This window comes from Chiloscyllium punctatum, chromosome 3, assembly GCF_047496795.1.
Source record: "Chiloscyllium punctatum isolate Juve2018m chromosome 3, sChiPun1.3, whole genome shotgun sequence".
In the NCBI taxonomy this organism is placed as follows: Eukaryota; Metazoa; Chordata; class Chondrichthyes; order Orectolobiformes; family Hemiscylliidae; genus Chiloscyllium; species Chiloscyllium punctatum.
In genome coordinates this window covers 28,684,842-28,712,355 of record NC_092741.1, presented here as the reverse complement: position 1 = coordinate 28,712,355, position 27,514 = coordinate 28,684,842, and the positions used below count along the sequence as shown (strand labels likewise).

The window sequence follows — 27,514 nt, the reverse complement described above, 5'->3', positions numbered from 1 at the left end:
TTTATGGTTAGCACTGCTGCCTCACAGCACCAGGGACCTGGATCCGATTCCAGCCTCGGGTGACTGTCTGTGTGCAGTTTGCACATTCTCCCCCTGTCTGTGTGGGTTTCCCCCTGTTTCGTCCCACAGTCCAAAGATGTCCAGGTCTGCTGGATTGGCAATGCTAAACTTTGAGGGAAGCACAGGCAAGGTGGATTAGTCATGGCAAATGCAGGGTTACAGGGATAGGATGAGGATGGCTGTGTCTGGGTGGGATGCTCTTTGGAGGATCAGTGCAGACTAGATGGGGTGAATGGCCTCTTTCCACACTGTAGCAATGCTGTGACCTCAAACCTGCAGTCTAAGAGGGTGTGATTGCAATGAGGTCAGCCAGGTGGACTTCCTAGAATATGTGTTTTCTGTTTGTTAATCTGATCTAATCAGGGAGCCATGGCTGACAGATAAGAACAGGAGTGTCAGACATCCTGTTCACTCTGAGAGCTGGCTCTGAGGGAGCTGGGTCAGTGTCAAGGCCTCTCCACATGTAAGTAAAGGGTGACTTGGTGGACGGGATACTATCCTCTGTGGAGTTATTTCAGTGGTAACGAGAATGGGATTAATGACGTAACCACGCAAAAGTGCTGACTAGCTGAAGTCGAACTGGACTTCAGACCGTCACTACAACTGGCTTTGTCACCGGAAAATGCAGCAAGTATAGCATATGATTTACTGGGTATGCTGAAGGATGTGGACACCCTCGCTAGTCTGACTAAGCTTTGGGAACACCACTTGAGTGAAAGTAATGGCATAGACCCACTCAGGACATTTCCTGAACAGAGGGACTCTCAGTCGACGTACAGCAAAACCCCAAAACAAAGCCAACCCTCGGCCAAACAGTCACCATTTTCTTCATGATCTGGACTGACAGGCCATTGCAGTGGCTGCCAGTATGTAGACTCAAGGCAGCAAAAGAGTCCCACTAGACCTAGAGTGAGTAAGTTAACTCACAGACCGGTATCCAGGAGAGTGCACACCCTGGAAAGCCCACCTACATCTGGCTTGAGGCAGATAAATTGCTAAGCAATGTCCAAATCAGAGCCATTCAAAATAAATGTCTGGTTAGATGTTTACCTGGTTCTGTTGGAGCTTGATACTAGCGCAGCTGTATCAGTGATTGCAGAATCAGTCTTCAATGACATTCTCTCTGGACTCCAATCCTTAAGTTTGTGAAAGACCTTGGCGAGACTGAGACCCTTCACTGGGGAATCTTTAGAGATTAAGGGAACAACTTTGGTTCCAATCTGATGAAAAACAGCTGGCTCAGTTCCCTTTGATTGGGGTCAAAAGCTCAGGCCCAAGCCAGATGGGGCAAAATTGGTTGAGGAAGCTCAACCTTTTTCGATTAGAGAATGGCTGCCTGAGTGACATCCTAATTAAGTACCTGGATGTTTTTCTAGAGACTATCAAAGGAGCTAAGATTACCTTACATGTTGAGTGGGAAGCAGTTCCGTGATTCTGTGAGGGTCACCCAGTGCCATCTGCCTTACGGGCAAAACTGGAGGCAGAAATCAGGAGGCTGTCAAGTGAAGGGATCATCAAACCAGTCCAGCTTGTGAATGGGCAGCCTCGGGACAGTACAAGCCTGCCTTTTGGGGTGTCATCAGCCTGTGCCATTTTTCAGCAGACCATGGCGAGCATTTTACAAGGTCTACTCCCAGGTCAGCATTTATCTGGATGATGTGCTAACAACAAGGAAGATCAATGAAGCATACTGAGAACTTGGACATAGTGCTTCAATGTTTCTCCTTAGAGGGCCTTAGAAGAGAAAGTGTTTGTTTAAGGCACTGCAAGTGACCTACCTGAGTTACAGAATTGACAAGACCAGGTTACACTCGATGGAAGATAAAGTAAGGGCAATCAAAGGTGCCCCAGCTTCTAGGTCTATACTGGAGCTTTGGTGTTTCCTTGGATTGGAAAATGATTACAGTAAGTTCAAACCTAACCTGGCCTCCATCCTGACACTGTTACATCTGCTATTAAGAAAGGGTCATCCTCTGAAATGGTCTAGTACCCAAGCTGTAGTCTTTAGTGAAATGAAGAAGCAGCTATCATCATGCAAGGTGACTCTGAGTTCAGGCAAGATCTGGTGCTGACAGGCGATGCCTCCCCATATAGTATCAGGGTAGTGTTAGCTCACAGATTGCCCAATGGAGAGGAACACCCGATAGTCTAAGTTTCCAGGACTCTGGCTGATGCAGAGTGCAAATACTCCCAGATAGAGAAGGAAGGTTTAGGGGTCATGTTTGGTGTGAGAAAGCTCCACCAATACCTTTTACAGACATAAATTTGTAATAATAACAAATCACATATCCTTGGTAGGGTTACAAAAAGCGCAGAAGACCGTGCCACCCACAGTTTCAGTCGAATTCAGCAGTGGGCTCTCATTCTAAGTGTGTACAATTACAATTTAAAACACTGTCTGGGAGGCCGAGTGGCAAATATGGATACCTTGAGCCACCTCCCATTGGCAGATACACCACTGGTGGTGCCACGCCTGGAAGAGTCCGTTCTGGTTTTAAACTTTTAGGACAGCCCGTCAGTCACCACTGACAATATGGACACAAAAATGATCAAGTCTTAGCCAAACTAAAACAGTTGGGGGAAACAAAAGGGCCTTTTCTCGCAACCAGAATCGAGAACATTCTGAACCCGGTGAGACCAATCAAGAGTGATTGTCCTGAGCAAAGGTCACTGCCAGAGACTGGCTGAACTCCACCCAGGTCATCCAGGAGTCTCCAACACGCAGATGCTGGCGAGACGTTATGTCTGGTGGCCAGGATTGGATGCTGACAAAGCAGCGTTGGTGGGTCAGTGCCAACAGGACAAAAGTTACAGTCAGCAGCTCCCCCACATTCATGGGAATGGCCGGGTAAACCTTGGACTCGGTTACATGTCAACAGTGCTGGCTGGCCTCATGAGCTGAATGTTCTTAGTCATTGTGGATGCCCACTCAAAGTGGTTGAATGTGCACAGAGTTCATTCATCAAACACAGGGACAATGATACAAAAGCTACTGGCATCTGCTGCAAAACATGGACTCCCAGAAGTTTTGGTCACAGACAACAGGCCATCGTTTGCCAGCAGGGAATTTGAATTTTTCCGAAAGTCAAATGGCATTCGTCATGTTCGGACAGCTCCATACCATCCATCATCCAATGGCCTGACAAAAAGTATAGTCCAAATTTGAAGGTAGACTTATAGAAACAGCCTACAGCCTACCTCATTATCAAACTGTCTCAGTTTCTATTTGATTATGGGACCACCCCTCATGCAACTAATTTGTAAAGTTGGATCAGATGTGATTCAGGGTGAGCTTGCCAATTGAATGTCAAATTAGTTTAGTTTAATGGCAGGAGATAGAGACTGATGGTGGAGGGTTGTTCTTCAGACTGGAGGGCTGAAACCAGCAGTGTTCCATGAAGATCAGTGCTGGGTCCACTTTTGTTGGTCATTTACATAAGTGATTTAGATGAGAATATAGAAAAAGCACGATTCGTAAGTTTGTGGATGGCACCAAGATTGATGGTGAAGTGGATAGTGAAGAAGGTTATGTAAGATTACAAAGAGATCTTGATCGATTGGGTCAGTGGGCTGAGGAGAGGCAGATGGAGTTTAATTGGGATAAATGTAAGTTATTACGTTTTTGTGAAACAAACAAATGCAGGGTTTATACAATTAAAAATAGAGCCTTGGGTATTGTTGTAGAACAGACAGACCTTGGAGTTCAGGTACATAACTCTTTGAAATTTGCATTACAGCTAGACAGGGTGGTTATTGAAGGCATTTAGTATGAGAGTTGGAATGTTCTGTTGAAAATGTACAAGACGTTGGTGAGGCCTCTTCTGGAATACTGTGTGTAGTTCTGGTCATCCTGTTATAGGAAGGTTATTATTAAGCTGGAGAGGGTTCAGAAGAGATTTACCAAGATGTTCCTGGGTATGGAGGGTTTAAGTTATAAGGGGAGGCTGGATAGGCTGGGACTTTCTTCACTGGAGCATAGGAGGCTGAGAGGTGACATTTATAGAGGTTCCCTCAAGGAGGTGATTTCAAGACTAGGGGGCAGATTTTTAAGATGAGACGAGCAAGATTTTCAAAAAAGATATGAGGAACAACTTTTTTTATACAGAGAATTGATAGATGTCGACGCAGTTGCAATGTTCAAAAGACATTTGGATAAGTGCAAGAATAGGAAAGGTTTGGAGGAAAAAGGGGCAGGAGCAGGCAGGTGGGGCTAGTTTAATTTGGGATTATGGTCAGCATGGACAGATTGGACTGAAGTGTCTGTTTCCATGCTGTCTGATGATAACTACAGGGGTAGCTCCAGCAAAGTTGCTAATGCTAATGCCAGGCACAAGTCTCCACTAAACAAGAGAGCCAGTTTACTTCACGGGATGAAGTTTGATCCAAAACCAGGAAAATGGCCCTGCATGGATAACGGGCATGGTCACATCCTGTGACGTGCAAAGTTCAGGTAGGTGGGGCCTGCACGTGGACCAAATGAAACCTACAAACTCACAACTGGGGCGGGAGCAAAACATACCCAGCTCCTCAGAACAGCTGCTCAGGCTGTCAGAACCTGTGGGTTTGTCCCCTCCCCCTGGCGTGGATGAAAGCTCGGAGTCTGCGACAGACACAGCAGACGTTGCAGCCTCAGTGCCTTTACCACCTGAAGAAGACAATGAATTTCTTCCTAGACTCTCTGGGACCCAAGAGGCAGGCTACAGTCCGATACACGCTGCACGTATCTGAGGCTGAGTTGGAGGAAGAAGAGGTTGAATAAGCTGGGGCTGTTGTCCTTGGGGGTGACCTGTGTAGAAGTTTATAAAATCATGAGGAGCATGGATAGGGTAAATAGACAAGGTCTTTTCCCTGGCGTGGAGGAGTCCAGAACTGGAGGGCATATGTTTAGGGTGAGAGGGGAAAGATATAAAAGGGACCTAAAGGGCAACAATTTCACACAGAGGGTAGTGCATGTATGGAATGAGCTGCCAGAGACATTGATAGATGCAGATGCAGTTACAATGTTTAAAAGACATTTGGATAAGTCCAAGAATAGGAAAGGTTTGGAAGAAAAAGGTTTGGTGGAGGCTAGTACAATTATAGCATTTAAAAGGTATCTAGATGGGTATATGAATAGGAAGGGTTTAGAGGAATATGGGCCAAGTGCTGGAAATGGGATGAGATTAGTTTAGGATATCTGGTTGGCATCAACAAGTTGGACTAAAGGGTCTGTTCCCGTGCTGTATATCTCTATGACTCTATGAACTGGATCCAGTGCAAAAGTGCCCCAGGAGAGGCTACAAGAGAAAGAATAGGCCGATGTTTCCAGACTTAGAGGGGGAGGGATATAGTGACTGTAACGAGGTCAGTCAGGTTGACTTCATAGAATATGATTTCCCTGATTGGCGCTGTTAAATTTGGTCCCATCAGGGAGCGTTGGCTGACAGCTATAAACTGGAGTGTCAGAGATTCTGTTCAATCTGAGAGCTGGCTCTGTGGGAGCTGGACCAGCATCAAGTACTGTGCATGTGTAAATAAAGGGTGACTTGGTAACAGAATGACCGTCTTTGTGGAGTTATTTCACAGATGATGAATGGTTTAAAAATAATTTGTATTGGAATTTAAGTGAAATAAGCTTGCGCAGAGGAGATTGTGTGAATGTGTGAATAGATCTTGATTGATCTATGGAAGCTAGCATGGGCATGATGGACAAATGGCCTCATTTTTGTGGCATGACCCCATTCTGGCTCTGTTTTTAATGCTAGGTCGAGTTGCATCAGAAGGAGTTTTTAAGTGTGAGTCTTTAACAGGAGCTGTAAACTTGCTCACTTTCCTTCACAGTGATCGAGGAAGCTAATTGGTTGACCTTACCCAACGACATCCAGAAGCCCGGTGATGGATTCGATGCTGTAATTTGTTTAGGAAATTCATTTGCGCACTTACCAGACTTCAAAGGTAAAAGAAAAAAGAGCTTACTTCCTGTTTTTCACTGGCAAAACCTAGAGAGAGTTCCTGGTTTGACATCAGCGGGGCATTTGATACCCGTGATGTAGAAGATGCTGTTTTGGTCAATCGATCAGGAGCTGTTTGTGCCAAGGCTTTATTTGCAGGGGTGGGGAGGTAGGGATTTGCTATCAGAGGGGTTGATGGAGGGTCAGGGCGGGCCTTTCAGTACTGATGGGTTGACCAGAGATATCGATGGAGGGTGTGGTTTCAAGGTTAGCTTGTTGGCCTTAGGGAAAATACTCCTGGTCCTCTTGCCGCACTTGTAGTGCTGCAAAAACACTGAACCTACCAATCTGCATTCCTTCCCGATTCCCATAGAGTACGAACGCTGTGCGTAAAAATAGGTACACTTAAAATGGAGGCCGCTGCTTCGTGGATCATAAGACCAGAAAGGACATGGGAGTGAACATGGATAGGCCATGGAGCCCATTAAGTCTGTGCCAGCATTCAAGAGATGATCTTATAATTCTCAACTCCGCTTTCCTGCCTTTTCCCTATAACCCTTAATCCGTTTACTGATTAAAAATCTGTCCACCTCAGCCATGAATATATTTAACACCCATCCTTGACACCCCTCTGCTGTCTACAGAGTCACTAACCTCGGAGAGAAGAAATTCCTCCTCACCTCTGTCTTAAATGCGTGACCCCCTCTTTCTGAGATTATGCCCTCTGGTTCTCGACTCTTCCCACAAGCAGCATCTACCCTGTCAAGTTCCCAAAGAATTCTGTATGTGAAAGATTTGATCCTAATTCATGGGACTGGATTGGTGGCACTCTACCCCTCTGTTAAAACTGGGAAACATGTGGGATTCTTGTCTCAGATTTTTTTTCCTGGACTAAGTTCGCACCTGGGTGAAATCAGCTCCTTCCTAATCAGTGAACGGCCAGTTGGAATTGTTTTAAATTTTGTTTCTCTAGGTGACCAGAGTGACCAGAAGCTAGCCCTGAGAAATATTGCCAGCATGGTAAAACCAGGTGGGATTTTAATCATTGACCACAGGAACTATGATGCCATCTTAGATACTGGCGAAGCACCGAAAGGCAAAAATATTTATTACAAGGTAATTCGTGCCGATAGGCATGGAGCTGTCTGAGAGTGTTCTGCATTTTGGGTGCCTTGGTGGCTCAGTGTTAGTACTGCTATCTCATAGCGGCAGAGATCCAGGTTCAATTCCAGCCTTGGTGACTGTGTGGAATTTGCACATTCTCCCTGTGTCTGTGTGGATTTCCTCCCATAGTCCAAAGATGTGCAGGTTAAGTGCATTAGTCAGGGGGAAATGGAGAGAAATAGGGTAAAGGAAAGGGTCTGGGTGGGATACTCTTCACAGGGTCTGTACGGTCTTGTTGGGCCAAATGTCCTGTTTCCACACTGCAGGGATTCTGTGATTTGTTTTAAGGCACCAAAATGTCGCTACATTTATCATCTTTAATATATCTATGCTCCCCTGTTCTAGATTCAGACCAATCCCCAGAGATATTCTGTTTTGATTTAACTAACCAATCGCTTCCTAATTTTGAGCTCTATTAAATTAACCCTGAATCTCCTCAGTGTTGGAAACTGTAGCCACAATTTTCAATCCTCTCTTTTTATATTCACATACCAAGCATAATCTTGTTATCATATGTTTCATTGCCTCGCCATCCTACCTATATGATAGCCATTTCATTCTCAATTTGAAGATACATGTTTTAGTCCTTAATTCTTTATGTCTACCCTTCTAACCATCTTTTGATCCAAACTTCTGCTCTTCCTCTGAAAACCATACCCACTATTTTTCTCCAGTAGTCTCCTTTATTGTACCTATCTAAAGTATTCTTGAAAATGAATGTAAGTTTGCTCGCTGAGCTGGAAGGTTCATTTTCAGACGTTTTATCACCATACTAGGTAATATCATCAGTGACCCTTTGGTGAAGCACTGGTGTTATGACCTGCTTTCTATTTATTTGCTTATTGGGTGGCTTTCCTTGGGCAGGTGATATCATTTCTGATGGTGATGTCACTTCCTGTGTTGGTGATGTCATTTCCTGTTATTTTTCTTAGACGCTGATAGATGGGATCCGAATCGATATGTTAGTTGATTGAGTTCTGATCGGAATGCCATAATTCTATGAATTCTCGTGCATGTCTCTGTGCGGCTTGTCCTAGGATGAATGTTACATGCACAAGGACATGTATCCATCCTAGGACAAGCCAAACAGAAACACACATGAGAATTCCTAGAAACATGGCATTCCAACTGGAACTCTATCAACAAACACATCGATTTGGATGCCATCTATCACCCTCTGAGAAAAAGAACAGGGAATGGCATCACTGACACAGGAAATGACATCACTAGCTCAAGGAAACCTAAACACATAAATAGAAAGCAGGCCATAACACCAGTCCTTCACCGGAGGCTCACTGATGATGTTACCTAGTATGGTGACGAGACATCTGAAAATGAGCTTTCCAGTTCAGCGAGCAAACTTGCGTTCAGAACCTCAACCTGAGCTACAAATCTTCTCCACACTCACTATTCTTGAAAATCCATGCACATGACACGTATATTTTATTCATTCACCATGTTTGTCTCTCCCATCTCAAATCTGTATTGGATTAGGTGACGATTACTCATCTTTCCTTCATCTGGATAGTAACTTTACCTTTGGTTAAAAATTCAGAATGATGCTTTAGCACAGACATTAGATGTATTTACCTGAGTTCACTTTGAGCAAATTACACTCTTGGGACTTCTCCTCCAGTCCTCCACAACACAATCGCTCTCAATAGGGCCCTGAAATATAATTGACCAAAGAACTAAAAGTATAACATGGAAACAGTATTTTTTTTCCACACAGCAGGTTGTTCTGATCTGTAATGTATTTTCTAAATCATTTTTGAATTAGAATCAATCACAGAAATTGGAATATACTTGAAAAGGAAGATGTGCAGGGCTCTGAGATGGATACAGGAATTGGGTCTAATTTCAAATAGATGACACAAACATTTTGGGTCAAATGGATTTCTTCAATACTATGTCATTCTATGATACCTCATGTGGTCTCAGCACATTGCCTTCCTTTAGTTGAAAATTGTTATTGTCATTTGCAAGTACGCACTGCTAAAGCCATGCACCTCCAGGTCAGATACAGAGATGCAAAATCAAACTCCGATAAACGCAAAATACTGCAGATCTGGAAATCTGAAGCAAGCACAGAGAATGCTGGGAAAACTTAGCAGGCATGTCAGCATCATAGAGTCTAGAATGGTGCAGCACAGGAATAGGATCTTAAGTTCACCATGTCTGAACCAACCATGATACTATTCCAAACTACTTTCGAATCATGTATGAGTCTTCTTCAGAACCGAAGATGTACTTGAAATGTTAACTCTATTTCTCTTTCTCCATAGATGTTGCATTGCTGTAGCATTGTCTGTTTGTTGTAAGGCAAAACTCCCTGAGCCGTACAATAACAGTTTCTTACTGCATCAGCACAAACCATGTAGCTCCTGTGACAGACAGTAGCAATTCAGAGTCTTGTCTACTCAGTAATATGTGCTTAGCTTTAACCAAGCTGCTAGAGGGGAGAGGTCAATTATTTCCCTCACAGTTCAGCACATTTGTTACACTCTTTTGACGTTGTGTTAAGTGAGAGACATACACCCAGTGTGTTTGTTGGAGAATGGCTTACATGATTTTTATTTCAGTTACTTATTAAAATAATATTTGTAAGTCATCATATCATCAGAGAGGAGTAACGTATTTGCAATTTTTGCCTTCCAGAGTGACCTCACCAAGGATATAAATACTTCTGTGCTGTATGTAAACAACAGACCTCACATGGTGACACTGGATTATACTATTCAGGTTCCAAACATGGACAGCAATGAACAACCAGATGTGAGGTAGGATTGTGCCCAAGAACAGAAAACTAATTCAGAAAATGCTGAATATGTACAGCCCAATGAGAGCAAACAGTGCTAAGGGGAGAGCCCACCATTCGTGGTTAACTATAACAAAAGAAAAAAACATGCAATTTTACAAAGATGTGTGGCAGCTCAGAAGGTTAAATAAGTTTATAAGAGCAACACGATAGGATTAGTAAGGGGGGAAATGTTACAGTACGAAAGACAACTAGTTGGAATTATAAAAAGGACCTAGCAATATTAAAACATGTAAATATATAAATATTTGCTAGAGATATAAAAAACTGTTTCTATTGATATCTGAAAAAGAAAAGAACTAACAAAATGAGCATTTGCCCTATACAAAGTTGATGGATTGGTCCTAATTTTCCAAAGTTCCTTAGATTTAAAGTAGGTTCCATTAGATGAGAAAATAATGATTTTTTTTAAGCAGAGAGACCGACAGAATTGAGGAAGTTACAGGGCAGTTGGTTTCAGATTTGTCTTAGGGAAAATGTCAGAATTTATTATTAAACATGTTATAGTCAGACTTGTAGACAAATTCAAATTAATCAGGCAGAGTCAGTATGGTTTTGCAAAAGTGAAATCTTGCTTAACAAATTTGTTGAAGTTCTTTGCAGAAACTGCTAAAGGAAAGACCTTGTGAAACTTGAAAGAGTTCAAAAAGGATTTACAAAGATGTTGCTAGGGTTGGAGGGTTTGAGCTACAGGGCGAGGATGAATAGGCTGAGGCTGTGGGGTGACCTTACAGAAATTTATGAAATCATGAGGAGCATGGATAGGGGGAATAGCCAAGGTCTTTTTCCCAGGGTAATGGAGCCAAAAAGTAGAGGTGAGAGGAGAAAGGTTTCAAAGGGACCCCAAGGAACAACTTTTTCACACAGAAGGTGGTACGTGTATGGAATGAGCTGCAGGGGAAGGGGTGGAGGCTGGTAGAATTGCAACATTGAAAAAGCATCTGGATGAGTATAGGAATAGGAAGGGTTTTAGAGGGATGTGGGCCAAATGCTGGAAAATGGGACTAGATTAATTTTGGATGTGTGATTGGCATGGATGAATTGGACGGAAGGGTCTATTTCCATGCTGTACATGTCTATGACTCTATGTAGTATTTGCTCTGGATAAAGGAATGCTGTAGGGATTTCAGGACAATGGAACAGGAGTAGGTCATTCAGCCTGCTCTGACATTCAGTACAATCTTGGCTTAAATTCATTTTCCTTACATTTTCCCCATATCCCTTTGCATCATTGGTGTTTAGAGATCTGTTACCTTTTGTACATTCAAGGTCTGAGCTTCCACAGCCCTGACAGGTATATAGTTCCAAAGGTTTACAGCCATCTGAAATTTTTTTTAAAAGTCCTCATCTCAGTATTGAGTGCCTTTCCCTTTAGTTTTGAAATTGTGTCCTAATTATGGCATAATTCTCTTATTCCTCTGGATCTCATGCTATAAAAAAAGATTCTATTGTAAATTTAGTGGTTTGGTCTGAGATCATTTTCTGTTTAATAGAGGTTCATTGCACATCACTATACCTCATACAACATTTTTTGAATTAAAAAATTATTGTTCCATTGTCTCGCATGCACATCGGAAATTTGGTGCCTTTAGGACTTTAGCAGGCACTTCAGTGAAACGTGAAGTTGGTAGCATTGTTACCTCTGAGTCAGAACATGATATGTTCAAGTCCCGCTCCAAGATAATCAAGGCTGACGCTCCAGTGTGATTCTCAAGAACTGCTGCACTATAGGCAGCATCATCCCTGAGGGGAGATGTTAAATCAAGGTGCTATTTGCCCTGACATTCAGTAGCAGATGATCATTTGGAGAGTTGGCACATCATGTAATAACTCTGACATATTGTTTCGAAAAAGAGAGTGGAAAGTATTCCCAGTGCCTTGGCTAAGACCTTTCCTTTTCTCAACATCCACAAAAAAAAACTCAGATTGTTTTGTTTCCTTTCACGTTGGTATTTGAGGAGTTTGCTGTGTACAAATTGAATTGTTTCATTTCCTAAAATCATGAAAGGCGTCATATAAATGGGTTTCTTGCTCTGTTTTTGCAACAAGCCAATCTGATTTCTGTGTTCAGTGTCCTGCAATTTTATCACTGAAATAAACAAAATTCACTGGAGATTTGCATTGACACAACAACCTACCCTTGGCATTTCTATAGTCTTGTCATCCTCCCTATATCTTCTCTTTATCAAATGGAAATATTCTTCTATGTTAATACTGTTACTCCTCATCCTTTTCAAAACACACAAGTATTTAAAGACCTTATAACCTGGACTATTTATCTGTCAGTCAGGCCCAGCTCTGAGTGATCACACTGCAATATAATGGGTAAGTGAGAGATAGAATGACTTCCTCCTCCTATTAATTCATATGTTTGTATAAAGTATCCTGGAAACCGTCCAGTTGAGTTTGCATGCCTAATTCACTTGTGTTGCTACTTGCTTTGGGTTGGGAACGTGAAACTTTACTCTGTAACATTTACATTGAAAAGCACAAAGGCTGCCATTCCTTGTTAATGATTGTATGACAACCCAATGAAAACCCTTTGCCTCCTTCTCTGCTCCTCAGCACCTTCCGCCTGTCCTACTATCCTCACCGCGTGGATGCCTTCACAGAGTTGTTGAAGAATGCTTTCCAAGGGAAATGTCAGCACAGCCTGTACAGTGACTTCAAACCCCACACGCCAGGCCAGGATTACGTTCCATGCTATTTCATCCACGTGGTGAAGAAGACTGCCTGAACAACCCCTTCTCAGGAGAGATGAAGACTTTGTCACTGGGGATGATGGGGTTAGGCAATATGCAATTACAAGAGCAATGACAAAAAGGAAATGCATGGAGGGAAAGAAGAAGATCGAAATAGGAGGTGCAAATCATCATTGTTAGCAGATTGTAGGTTCATGTCTTCTATTTAGCAATTGGTGTGGATCATGGATGGGAACAATAATCTGTATAATTACATTGTAATTTGGAAAAGTCTGGCTGAATGTGTCAACTGTTGTCCCTGTATCAGATCCAGACCCAGACCCAAAGCTGTCAACATTGACCAAATATTAGGAATGGCATTCGTGTTCAGGAAGAGTGACTGGTCCCTGTCTCCTGAAAATGGCCCACGGCAGGTGAGTGGGCACCACAAGCCTCTAAAGCCCCCCCCCCCAGCACTGTGTCCAGGGGCATTAATCTGTAAGGCCAGGAAGCAAATGTAGGTGTGCACACATCCATTGAGTCCAGTGCGATCAGCCTGTTTACTCAAGGACCTTCCGTGTTTTACTTGGTTAAAGCAGCACATGACAAGAGTGTCACAGCAATTCTGTGGTTCTGCTTTAGTTGTCCTGTAAGTCGAGGGAAAAGTTTCAAGCCAGAAACTATTAACAACCAGAAAACCTCACCTTTGACCTCCAGTCCACTCAGAAAAGCAGGAGCCATATTCCTTAATAAGTGGAGCTGTTTTGAAGGTGATGGTTGATTGGCTGTTGTAAGAAATAAAAATATACACAGCCGTAAACTTTACCAGTTCTAATTGTGGGAGAGATACAAATGAGCAAAAGCCTGATAACCCATCTTCGTTCATCCATTCAGCAAATAATTCCACACATCACCCATTCAATTGCTTCTTGACTGTTCCTGTGAATGCTGACCCAACTATCTCATCTGATAATTCATTCTAAATGTTAGTCAGTCTTTATATGATTAATTTCATAATTTTAATGTTAGTTTATCATTTATTCCCCAATCACTACCTTAACTGTTTCTAAGGTACCCCCTTTTCCAGTGAGGAAGCCAAGGTTTCTATTGGATTTTGTAGAATCCCTACTGTGTGCAAAGAGTCCATTCGGTCCAATGAGTCTGCACCAATCCTCTGAAGAGCACCCACCTAGACTCAGCCCCAGCACCCCCAACCCTTGGCTAATCCACCTAGCCTGCACATCCCTGGACACTGACTAATTCAGCATGGCCAATCCATCTCACCTGCATATCTTTGGACTGTGGGAGAAAACTGGAGCACCTGCATGAAACCCACTCAGAGGGAGAACATGCAAACTCCACACAGTCATCTGAGACCGGAATTGAACCTGAGTCTCTGGTGCCGTGAGGTGGCAATGCTAACCACTGAGCCACTGTGTTGCCTGGATTTACTTATAATTCGGTCCTTTGTCCCTTGTGTATCCTTGAACTAAAAACCTCCCTTTTGTCTTTGTGGTAAAGACCGTGTTTACGGTTTGGCGTGGTCACCATAGACAAAGGCAGTGCAGCATGGTAGCTTCCAGTTGACTGTATGGGTTTTGCTGATCTGTCGACAGTAACATTTCAGCACCCTTCCTATTGTAGGGGAATGTTTAAAAATATAAGATTGCTGAGGCTTGCAGGGTCTGAATGACATTATGCACTTTTTAAGTCTTTGACCATGATTATTATTAATATTATTACTGTTTGTGGCTAACAAAAAGCACAGTGACATCTCTCAGGCATATACTCTAATGTGATTCATTGTTCACAAGTGAATATATGTGCTATATATATATATATATCGGAGTTGTTCTTTCTGAGTACTGTTAATACCAGCTGTGATTAATGTCTGGTTATTTAAAAGCAGATCCTTTATCGTTTAATCTCCATTCCTCCAGCACACTGCAGAGCATCAGATGTATCATGTAACTGTTTCTTCCCTCACCTTCTCCTCCTGGCTTAACCAGAGCCTTTGGACATTGGTGCTTCCCGGTCAGTGAGTGATCTAGTGTTAACAGGAACACAAACACCTCGCTGACTGCATTGCCATAAGGCTTGAACCCCAAAACTGGTTTGCATCTCCTGTTTCGGGTATTCAGGGGATCCATCCACTATCAACTTCACTCTCAATTTGAGCATTTTGCATAATGTGCTGTGTTCTATTTAGTTAACAGACTGAGTCTGATGTACTTATTAGCAGTTGCACTGTGTGTGAACATTTATCTAGTCGTGCTCATAATGTGATGAAGTGCAATTGAAGCACTTGAAACATAAGGTCGCCGTAGTCCCAGAGGACCACTTTGTCATCAGAGAACGACAGCTGGTGATGTGTTTAACCTGAGGGTCACCACACCTCAAATGAAGGCCAATGTTGAGAACACAAAACCTGATGGTAATTTCAGCCTGTGGGAATTGAGCCCATGCTAGTGGTGTCCCTCTGCATCACAAACCTGCCATCCAGCTAAAGGAGCGAAGAAGGAAATGCAAAACAGCTCTTCATTTTAATAGTTGAATTCAATGCCACCAGGTGGAAAGAGGAAACTGAGCAAATCTGCTAATGGGTAAAATAATGTGAGGTCAGAAAAAGATGGTGAGAAAGAAAATAATTTTATGTGATGTAACTTTTAATTCTAAAGGGCAAGATGTCTAGTTGCCAGCTATGAAGCGTAAGAGGTAACAGAATAAGTAAAGAAAAGGATGTGAAAAATAGCACACATCCTGACAACAAAGAAATCAAAGCACCAAAGAGTGAGACGTACAGAAAGGAAGTAGGAAACTAAACTTACCAGGGAGAGTAAAATCAGTTAAAAAGCCCACCCACAGCTATATTTGGGAAAATAGAAGAGTCACTGCCAATAGGGGTCCTGGAAAACAGATCGCAGTGATCTTAGCAATGAAGAAAGTTGCAGATAGATGCTATAATGTCTTTGGATCAGTGTTTATAGTGGATGCAGTGCTGAACATCACTAAGAAACAACGATAGAATCGGGGACAGGAGCTCACTCAAATCAGTAAATTAATGATACTGCAGAAAATAATGGCACTGAAAAGCGACCTGTTCCGGAATAGATGGACTCCAGGATTTTGAAGAAGGTAAGTGGGAAAATTGCAGGTGACCTCACTGTTAGTTTTCCAAAGTTCTCTTAACTCCATAACTATTTAGTAGAACGTTTTTTTTAAATCATCGGTGGGGTGAGGGCATCACTGGCTGGGTCAGTATTTATTGCCCATTCCTGATTGCCCACATAGCAGCAGAGAATCAACCATCTTGCTGTGGGTCTGGAGTCACATGTAGGCCAAACAAGGGGAGGACGGCAGATTTCCTTCCCTGATCGACATTAGTGAACCAGATGGGTTTTCCTAATAATTGACCATAATTGCATAGACATCATATTAGACTCTTCGTTCCAGATGTTTATTGATTCAGATTCCACCATCTACCATGGTGGGATTTGAACTCAGTCCCCAGCACATTACCTGGGTCTCTGAATCAATAATTTGGTGATAACCGTTTCAGAAAAGTGAGAGAGGGAAACCAGGGAATTGTAAAACAGGGAGCCTAGAAGTTGCTTTTGGAAAACTATCAATGTCTACAATAGAGCAAAGGCTGCCTGAACACCTTAGAAAATTCAACTGGGACATATATGGTAAAGCTGCCATTCACTCACCAGATTATAGGACTGCTCTCAGATTAGTGAGAGATGACTGGTGGTGGTTTGATCGGAGGATTAACTTACCTCAGGTAAGGGGAAAGGAGAAAGAGAGTCTTTCATCGTGGCCTCAGCCAGTGCAGAATTGACCCCAAGTTGTTGGTGTCACTGCATTGCAAACCCAACCAACCCCCATCACTGAGTATGGGCACTGGTGGCAATGCCAACACTGAATTACTTGGTAATTGCACTTGAGCAGGTGTTGATGAGCTACGTTCTTAGAAAGGGGAGGGTTGAAATGAGCACAAAGGAGATGGGAAAGCAAACAGGCTGCAAGGAGGTGGCTAAATGGAGGCTGGCTATTTGCATTGACACTGCAATGGTCTTGGAAGAGGGACTTCTGTGCCTGGCATGCCCCACATTCAGATTTTCAAAGAATCAGAAGGCACAAGGCTGCATAAGGGCTGCTTCTAGTGGCCCCACACAGACTTGCCATCACATTCCTGATGAAGGGCTTATGCCCGAAACATTGACTCTCCTGCTCCTTGGATGCTGCCTGACCTGCTGTGGTTTTCCAGTGCCACACTCTTTGACTCTGATCTCCAGCATCTGCAGTCCTCACTTTCTCTTTGCCTTCATTGTAGGTAAAGGGAGCTGCTGCTGCCTGCCTCTGTCATGCTTTAGTGGGATAGGATCAATGGAATGGCCCATGCTGCTCAGGAGCCAAGTGCCCAGCCCCCTCACAGAGAGATCTCAATAAGCCGACAACTTGCACCAGTATCACATAGGCCAACAAGACTGTCGGTGCACTTTCCTATTTACTCTGGCATCAATAAGAAATATGTGCACTGTCCTGGAGCTATTTAGAAGTTCATTCAACACATCACACCCAGAAGTGCTTTTAAAATCATGTGATTCTTATGCTGCAGAAAGAGGCCCTTTTGGTCCATCAAGTCTGAACCAAAGAGCATCCCAGCCTATCTCCACAATCTCACATTTACCAAGGCTCATCTACCTAGCCTGCGCAGCACAGATAATCTAGCATGGCCAATCCACCTAACCTGCACATCTCTGGAATGTGGGAAGAAACTCTCACAGACTCAAGAAGAATGTGCAAATGCCATACAGGCAGCCACTCAAGGCTAGAATTGAACCTGGTTGCCTGATGCTGTGAGGCATCAGTGATAACCACTGAACGACCATGATGGCCACATCTGGGTGACTGACCTGCATTCGATTGACTTATACTGAGATTAAACTTAAGAACCATTGTCATGATTTGCTGGAGGATCCTGAAGGCTTTTCACATCTGGACAGTGGCTGGTAAATATTGAAGCGATCTTTTGATGTCAACGAGTACACACTTCTGTTTCAATATGTTGAACACTGACTGTACAGAGGTCAAAACTTCATTGAAATAAAACAAAGAATTGCGGATGCTGCAGGTTGCAAACAAGAAATAGAAATGTTGGAGAAAACTCAGTGGGTCAGGCAACATCTGTGGAGAGAAAAACAGTTAACATTTCGAGTCAAGATTAAAGTGGTGCTAGAAAAGCACAGCAGGTCAGGCAGCATCCGAGGAGCAGGAAAATCTACGTTTTGGGCAAAAGCCCTTCATCATTCCTTGGTTACTGCCTGACCTGCTGTACTTTTCCAGCACCACTCTAATCTTGACTCTAATCTCCAGCATCTGCCGTACCCACTTCTGCCTGGTTAACATTTCAAGTCCAGTGACCCTTCATCAGAACTAAAAGCAGCTGATGATTGAGATTGTAGGTGGTGGGGTAAAGGAGTGAGCCAAATAAATGGAGACAGAGGGAGGGAGTGAAAAAGCAGCAGAGGTGAGATTGCTGGGAGAGGGATAAGTATTGAATGGCTGCTAATGGGATGTGTGAATTGTTGTAAGATAGATTGGCTACATTGGGAACAAGGAGAAAGTGAGGACTGCAGATGCTGGAGATCAGAGCTGAAAATGTGTTGCTGGAAAAGCGCAGCAGGTCAGGCAGCATCCAAGGAACAGGAGAATCGACGTTTCGGGCATAAGCCCTTCAAGAATGAGGAAAGTGTGTCCAGCAGGCTAAGGTAAAAGGTAGGGAGGAGGGACTTGGGGGAGGGGCGTCGGAAATGCGATAGGTGGAAGGAGGTCAAGGTGAGGGTGATGGGCTGGAGTGGGGTGGGGGGCGGAGAGGTCAGGAAGAAGATTGCAGGTTAGGAAGGCGGTGCTGAGTTTGAGGGTTGGGACTGAGACAAGGTGGGGGGAGGGGAAATGAGGAAATGGAGAAATCTGAGTTCATCCCTTGTGGTTGGAGGGTTCCTAGGCAGAAGGTGAGGTGCTCTTCCTCCAACTGTCGTGTTGCTGTGGTCTGGCGATGGAGGAGTTCAAGGACCTGCATGTCCTTGGTGGAGTGGGAGGAGGAGTTGAAGTGTTGAGCCAAGGGGTGGTTGGGTTGGTTGGTCCGGGTGTCCCAGAGGTGTTCTCTGAAACGTTCCGCAAGTAGGCGGCCTGTCTCCCCAATATAGAGGAGGCCACATCGGGTTCAGCGGATCCAATAAATGATGTGTGTGGAGGTGCAGGTGAATTTGTGGTGGATATAGAAGGATCCCTTGGGGCCTTGGAGGGAAGTAAGGGGGGAGGTTTTTTTTTAGATTAGATTAGACTTACAGTGTGGAAACAGGCCCTTCGGCCCAACAAGTCCACACCGACCCGCCAAAGCGCAGCCCACCCATTCCCCTACATTTACCCCTTACCTAACACTACGGGCAATTTAGCATGGCCAATTCACCTGACCCTGCACATCTTTGGACTGTGGGAGGAAACCGGAGCACCCAGAGGAAACCCACGCAGACACGGGGAGAACGTGCAAACTCCACACAGTCAGTCGCCCGAGGTGGGAATTGAACCCGGGTCTCTGGCGCTGTGAGGCAGCAGTGCTAACCACTGTGCCACCGTGCCGCCGTGTGGGCATAAGTTTTGCATTTTTGCGGTTGCAGGGGAAGGTGCCGGGAGTGGAGGTTGGGTTGGTGGGGGGTGTGGACCTGACGAGGGAGTCACAGCAGCAGTGGCCTTTTCGGAACGCTGATAGGGGAGGGGACGGAAATATGTCCCTGGTGGTGGGGTCCGTTTGGAGGTGGCGGAAATGACGGTGGATGATACGCTGTATATGGAGGTTGGTGGGGTGGTAGGTGAGGACCAGTGGGGTTCTGTCCTGGTGGCGATTGGAGGGGCGGGGCTCAAGGGCAGAGGAGCGGGAAGTGGAGGAGATGCTGTGGAGGGCATCGTCAACCGCGTCTGGGGGGAAATTGCGGTCTTTGAAGAAGGAGGCCATCTGGGTTGTACGGTATTGGAACTGGTCCTCCTGGGAGCAGATGCGGCGGAGACGAAGGAATTGGGAATATGGGATGGCGTTTTTACAGGGGGCAGGGTGGGAGGAGGTGTAGTCTAGGTAGCTGTGGGAATCGGTCGGTTTATAGTAAATGTCTGTGTTGATTCGGTCGCCCGAGATAGAAATGGAAAGGTCTGGGAAGGGGAGGGAGGAGTCTGAGACGGTCCAGGTGAATTTGAGGTTGGGGTGGAAAGTGTTGGTAAAGTGGATGAACTGTTCAACCTCCTCGCGGGAGCACATGGCAGCGCTGATACAGTCATCAATGTAGCAGAGGAAAAGGTGGGGGGTGGGGCCAGTGTAGCTGCGGAAGATGGACTGTTCCACATATCCTACAAAAAGGCAGGCATAGCTGGGGCCCATATGGGTGCCCACGGCTACTCCTTTGGTTTGGAGGAAGTGGGAGGATTGGAAAAAGAAGTTGTTCAGGGTGAGGACGAGTTCAGTCAGTCAAAGGAGGGTGTCAGTGGAAGGGTACTGGTTGGTACGGTGGGAAAGGAAGAAGCGGAGGGCTTTGAGTCCTTCGTGATGGGGGATGGAGGTGTACAGGGACTGGATGTCCATGGTGAAGATAAGGCGTTGGGGACCGGGGAAGCGAAAATCATGGAGGAGGTGGAGGGCGTGGGTGGTGTCCCGAACGTAGGTGGGGAGTTCTTGATCTAAGGGGGACAGGACCGTGTCGAGATATGCAGAGATGAGTTCGGTGGGGCAGGAGCAGGCTGAGACAATGGGTCGGCCCGGGCAGTCAGGTTTGTGGATTTTGGGCAGGAGGTAGACTCCTCCCTCCCCTTCCTAGACCTTTCCATTTCTATCTCGGGCGGCTGAATCAACACGGACATTTACTATAAACCGACCGATTCCCACAGCGACCTAGATTACACCTCCTCCCACCCTGCCCCCTGTAAAAACGCCATCCCATATTCCCAATTCCTTCGTCTCCGCCGCATCTGCTCCCAGGAGGACCAGTTCCAATACCGTACAACCCAGATGGCTTCCTTCTTCAAAGACCACAATTTCCCCCCAGACGTGGTTGACGATACCCTCCACTGCATTTCCTCTACTTCCCGCTCCTTTGCCCTTGAGCCCAACCCCTCCAACCACCACCAGGACAGAACCCCACTGGTCCTCACCTACCACCCCACCAACCTCCATATACAGCGTATCATCTGCCAAACGGACCCCACCACCAGGGATATATTTCCGTCCCCTCCCCTATCAGTGTTCCGAAAAGACCACTCCCTCCGTGACTCCCTCGTCAGGTCCACACCCCCCACCAACCCAACTTCCACACCCGGCACCTTCCCCTGCAACCGCAAGAAATACAAAACTTGCACCCATACCTCCTCCATTACCTCTATCCAAGGCCCCAAGGGACACTTCCACATCCGCCAAAAATTCACCTGCACCTCCACACACATCATTTATTGCATCCGCTGAACCCGATGTGGCCTCCTCTATATTGGGGAGACAGGCCGCCTACTTGCGGAACGTTTCAGAGAACACCTCTGGGACACCCAGACCAACCAACCCAACCACCCCTTGGCTCAACACTTCAACTCCCCCTCCCACCCCACCAAGGACATGCAGGTCCTTGGACTGCTCCATCGCCAGACCATAGCAACACGACAGTTGGAGGAAGAGCGCCTCATCTTCCGCCTAGGAACCCTCCAACCACAAGGGATGAACTCAGATTTCTCCAGTTTCCTCATTTCCCCTCCCCCCACCTTGTCTCAGTCAAATCCCTCGAACTCAGCACCGCCTTCCTAAGCTGCAATCTTCTTCCTGACCTCTCCGCCCCCCACCCCACTCCAGCCCATCACCCTCACCTTGACCTCCTTCCATGTATCACATTTCCAATGCCCGTCCCCCAAGTCCGTCCTCCCTACCTTTTACCTTAGCCTGATGGACACACTTTCCTCATTCCTGAAGAAGGGCTTATGCCCGAAACGTCGATTCTCCTGTTCCTTGGATGCTGCCTGACCTGCTGCGCTTTTCCAGCAACACATTTTCAGCTCTGCTTTGGGAACAACCCATACAGAACAGAATAGGAGCTGGGAGTGTGGGGGTGGGTAACAAACATGGAGGAGGGTGTTCCCGCTGTGAAATTGTTAAACTCAGTACTGAATCCTGAGGGCTGGAACACGTCCAGGCAGAAGACGAGGTTTTGTTCCTCCAGTTAAAGCTTCACTGGAGCACCGCGGCAGCTCTTAGACAGACATGTTGGTACAAGAACACAATGGTCAAAACCTCAGCTCTGCTGCAAGGCGACGAGAGCGAACTATCTCCAAATCATTATCCAATGTTATGTCATTACCCAATGATGCTGCAAACAATTTTATTTAGCTATTCACATTAACTCTTTAGACTACATCTTCCCCAAATTTCTACTTCTGAGATCAGGTCTCACATCTCCTCATCTCAACGAAGCCTACAGCAAATTACTGTCATTCCAGATGACCATAACATGATTGTTATCTAAACTAATCCCATCTGCTGGCACGTGGCCCATACCTCCGATGCCCTGCCTATTCACGGGTCTGTCTAAATGTCTCCTAAGAAGGTGCTAAAGAAAGCATACAGCATGCTCGCCCTCATTGGTCAGGACATTGAGTAGGAAAGTTGGCAAATCATGTGGCAGCTGTATAAAACTTTAGTTCATCTGCATTTGGAGTACTGTGTGCAGTTCAGGCTGCCACACTGTAGGAAGGATGTGGAGGCTTTGGAAAAGGTACAAAGGAAATTTACCGGGATGTTGCCTGGATTGAACTGTATTAGCAAGAGTTTGAACAAACATGGACAAACTAAAACTGCACTTAGAGAAGAATTGCTGGGGAAACTCAAGACTCTCCAATCTGATCTGACCCCCTGGCCTTGATGGGATATATCCTCAGATTCTGAAGGATGTAACTACAGAGATAGTGGCTCCCCTGGTAGTAATCTTCCAAACTTTAGATGGAGGCAGATGGGAGATAGATTAGAATGACCTCATGTTCAGCACAGATGTAGTGGGCTGAAGGGCCTGTTTGTATGCTGCATTGTTCTATATTCTAAACATTCAGTGGTATATGACTTTTCAAAAGGACAAGATGTAAAGGGTGGATGGTATCATATTGGTATTATAGGATGGAATAAGTACGATGGCAAGAAATGGACATCTGTCATAAGATATAGAATCCCAATGTGTGGAGGTAGGAAGTAGAAAGGGGGAAGGAGACATTGCTAGGAGTCATCTACGGGTCTCCTAACAGTAATTGTATGGTGGAACAGAGAATAAATCAGGAGATAATGAGAGCATGTAACAAAAGCAGTACATTAATCATAGGTGACTTTAATCTTCATGTACATTGGAAAAGTTAAATTGTCAGAGGTAATAATTCAGAGAGTATATTTGGGACAAATTCCAAGAGCAATACACTGTGGATCCAAACCCAGACCAGGTAATTTTGGAGCTGGTAAAAGAATAATTCATTTCTTTGTTTGATCATTGGCACCAAATTTCCTTTGACAGCACCTTCCAAATCTGTGGCCTCTACCATCTAGAAGGACAAGGACAGTAGACACATGGGAACAGCACCACTTTAAAGTTCCCCTTCAAGCCTCATACCATCCTAACATTGAACTGGATCGCTGTATCTTCACTGACTCTGTACTATGATCCCAAACCATGTTACTGCTCAATAAGTCAGATCCAAGAACGAAATCTGGTTCGATCAAAGCAAATGTTAATGGTGGTGGTCATTCACTGAAACATGGGTGCATGAGGCTGCCGATTTTCTTTATCAATAATACATACATTTATTACACAAAGGAATGAAAAATTGAAATGAGTGAAGCTATCTAAATAAACAACACAGTTTGAAAGTTCTCAAAACACATTGAGAAACAAAGTCTGATCTATTTCCCAGATTTGCAGAGATCAAAACCCAGAAGAATGGTCCCTCTATGTCAGATATTTCAGTTTGAATTAGCCTTGCCCTTCTATCCAATTCTGCAAATTGAATTCTGAAATCTTCAGTCATGAACACTCACAAAATCGAAATCTTAGAGTTTGTCAATCTTTCAATAACTCTCCGATTTTTAACCAAATACTCCTGGTTTGGAAGTTTTACAAGCTAGATATTTATACGAGGGTAACTGTGTTGTTGTGAAACTGTCCTGTACTCCCTTCAAAGACAGAAACTATCATTTTCTGGACCCCTGTCAGGTCTCCTCCAAAAATTGTCTTAAAATTTTTAAATTTCTGCATTTTTCTGAGCTAAAACAAATCTCATGTCATATATTCTCCCAAGCTTCTACAAACTAATGCCTTTCAATGTTTACTCCCTGTCATAAACCCCACAGTATAAACAAAGAGTTTTCCATTAACACTCCAGGGGACTTCAATCAGCTTCTCTTTGACACATATTGAATGAAGTCATGATTCTGGAAGGACTGTCTGACCTTGTTTTTGTTTTCTTAAACCCACTTACACAATTAATGAATACCTAAATGCCATTAGTTCGAAATCCAAACTTTAAAGATGATATATATAGATATTTATATTCACTACAAGACATGGGTGTTGTTACCTGTGTCCTAGTTACCTTTGTAAAGGTGGTAATGAGCTGCCTTCATGAACCACTGCAGTCCATGTACTCTGCGTTGACCCACAATGCTGTTGGGGAAGGAGTTCCAGGATTTTGACCCAGTGAGGCAGAAGGAACGGCAATACGTTTCCAAGTTATGATGGTGAGTGATTTGGAGGGGGACTTGCAGATGGTATCATTCCCATGTATCTGCTGCTCTTGACCTTCTAGTTGGAAGTGTTTGTGGGTTTGTGAGGTGTTATCTAAGGATCCAGTGAATTTCTGCAGTGCATCTTATAGATAGTACACCCTGTTGCTATTGAGTGGAGGGAGTGGATGTTTGTGGATGTAGCGCCAATCAAGTGAGCTGCTTTGTCCTAGATGGTGTCAAGCTTCTTGATTGTTGTTGGAGCAGCACCCATCCAGGCAAGTGGGGACTATCCCATCACACTCTTGACTTGTGCCTTGTCGATGATGGACAGGCTTTGGATAGTCAGGAGGTGAGTTACTCACTGCAATATTCCCAGCTTCTCCCAGGAGGACATCCAACATCCTGAGGACAAGGTCTCAGGCAAGAGCTGCTTGAGGATATTTGTGGCAGTCTTTCTGGAGTTAGGGCAAAATGAGAGAGGGGGCAGGGTGACAGAGGCAAGGGCAGGAGCATTGGCTCTCAGAGCTCACCTCCCTGAACTATGTCCAGTCTCTCGATTGTGTCCAAATTAGTGAAGATCTGGGGATCCTGCCTCCACAACAGACAGACTGCACTGGGTTAAAGTCAGGGGGATCTGACACTTGAATTTGTGGAAAGACTGTTTGTTCTAACCTTTGCATTACCGCTTCTGCTATGAGTCCAAAGATGGGTGAGCCCATGGGTGTGCTGTTGATTTGTTCATATATTTGGTTGTTGAATGTGAAATGTGTTGTGAGGCACAGGTCCAGTAGTTTGAGTATGCAGTTTTTGTTGATAGTTTGCCATCTCTGGACTAATAGCAGAAGCGGTAATGCAAAGGTTAGAACAAACCGTCTTACTGCAAATTCAACCCAATCTCTGGGTCAGATATGTGGATGACACCTTTGTAATCATTAAAAACACAGAAATAGTGAACACACACCGGATCATCAACGCCACACTCACAGGAATCTGATTCACTAGAGAGGAAGAAAAGGACAACCAACTCCCATTCCTAGATGTGATGGTACAGAGAACACCTAACAGAGAATTCACCACAAAGGTTTACAGGAAAGCCACACACACAGACCAAGTCCTGAACTACAAAAGCAACCACCCCAACACACAAACGAAGTTGCATCAGGACACTATTCAAAAGGGCCACAACACACTGCAGCACACCAGAACTACAAAAGGAGGAAGAAGAACACCTATGCAATGTATACACCAAAAACGGATGCCCCTGCAATTTCATTAACAGATGCCTAAGGGAGAGACAACGGAACGAGGACATGCCGCAACCCAAAGGACTAGCCGCACTACCATACATCAAGAGCATTTCCGAACTGACAGCCAGACTACTGCGACCACTAGGACTCATAACAGCACACAGACCAATAGCCACTCTCAGACAACAACTCACCAGAATGAAGGACCCGATACCCAGCATGAGCAAAACCAATGTAGTGTACAAAATCCCATGCAAGGACTGCAGAAAACACTACATCGGACAAACAGGAAGACAGCTAACGATCCACATCCATGAACACCAACTAACCACGAAACGACTTGACCAACACGCAGATGACAAGCAATATGAGTTCGACTGGGACAACACTACTATTATAGGACAAGCCAAACAGAGAACAGCCAGGGAATTCCTAGAGGCATGGCACTCATCCACAGATTCAATCAATAAGCACATCGGTATAGTGGACCCAATATACCGGCCACTGCAACGGACAGCTTGAACTGACAACCGGAAGCGGCAGATTCAAACCACTACAAATGCCGGAGGAAAGATCACAGAAGCGCCTCACAGGAGGCTCCCAAGCCCTGAGGATGTCACCTAGACAGGGGACGAAACGTCTGCAACACAAATTCCCAGCTCGGCCAACAGAGCCACAACAACGAGCACCCAAGCTACAAATCTTCTCCCAAACTTTGAACTCTATTATAGAGAACAGGGACAAAACAAATCATGCACAGGAGTTCTTCCAGACGATGTGACGAAAAACTCAACTTATACAAGTGGTGAACACAGTCTGTTCAAACATTTCCAACTAATTAACTAATTTAACCAATAATTCTTTCAGAGTGAGAGAGTTCAAGTATGATCCCACATCTGACCATTGCGTGATTTCACATGTGGCAGCTTCAATGTGCTCTGCAGCACCTTCAATTTTCAATGTGCTTCTCTCATAAACTTTGAACATTCTTGTCAGAGTGATTGAGCTGAACATAAATACAATACGTCAACAGAACCGTATCAATCTCAATCAATTCATTTAAAGCAACAAGTAAGTTTTTTACAACAAAGAGACATTTGCTGCAGTGAATAATTTGTTTCCCAACAAAGGAGCCAACTCCACAACTCCAATTGAATTTAACCCTCTGTACGTGCTGGAAGAAGTCTTTAAACTGATGTCACCAATGCCCAAATGAATCTGAAACACTGAGCAATAATTTAGTTTTGAAGAGAAATCCTCACTATAAAGGATATTAAAAGGAACACGAGCATCCAGGACAGCTCTGTCAGGGACAGTCAGAGCAACCAGAGCTGGAACCTGATGCCTGGTTAATGTGTGGCTGGAAGACCACATGGTTCCTCCATATGGGGATGAGGGAGTGGGCAGGAACTGGGCAGATGGGATAGAATTTGGGGAAATGTGATGGTAGCCAAATGTGGAAAAAATATCCCAGGGGAATGTTTTGTATTGATGAGTGACTGGAAAATGGTGGCATTCAGAGTGACCTGGACGTCCTTCTACATGAACCATAGAACAATAGGGTGCAGGTTCAGCAAGCTATTAGGGAAATACTAGCTTTATCTTAGATTTTATTAGAAAGGAAGTGAAAGTACAAAATTCTTACTTCAAATATCGAAGTGAAACCACAGTCTTGACCAGATTCTTTTACCTGGGAAAGAATATTCTTGCTTTAATGGGAGTGTAACCAGTGTTCATTAGACAGATTGTGCACTGTAAGTAAGTAGAAGCCATCCAGCTGTACAAACCTGCTTGGCTAATCTATAAGATCATGGTTGGCCTGTTTG

At 44.6% G+C, this 27,514-nt stretch overlaps 1 protein-coding gene across 1 annotated transcript in view; it reads left to right on the top strand.

Annotated features, from left to right (window-relative positions):
- gnmt (glycine N-methyltransferase) overlaps window positions 1-14,494 on the top strand; it is a 55,256-nt gene extending 40,762 nt beyond the window's left edge. Inside the window, exons 3-6 of the mRNA XM_072551006.1 lie at window positions 5,881-5,994; window positions 6,964-7,106; window positions 9,813-9,934; window positions 12,538-14,494. Of these exons, the coding sequence (XP_072407107.1) occupies window positions 5,881-5,994; window positions 6,964-7,106; window positions 9,813-9,934; window positions 12,538-12,709 (551 nt within the window). The 3' untranslated portion in view covers window positions 12,710-14,494. The remainder of the gene's footprint in view (window positions 1-5,880; window positions 5,995-6,963; window positions 7,107-9,812; window positions 9,935-12,537) is intronic.
- The last annotated feature ends 13,020 nt before the right edge of the window (window positions 14,495-27,514 follow it).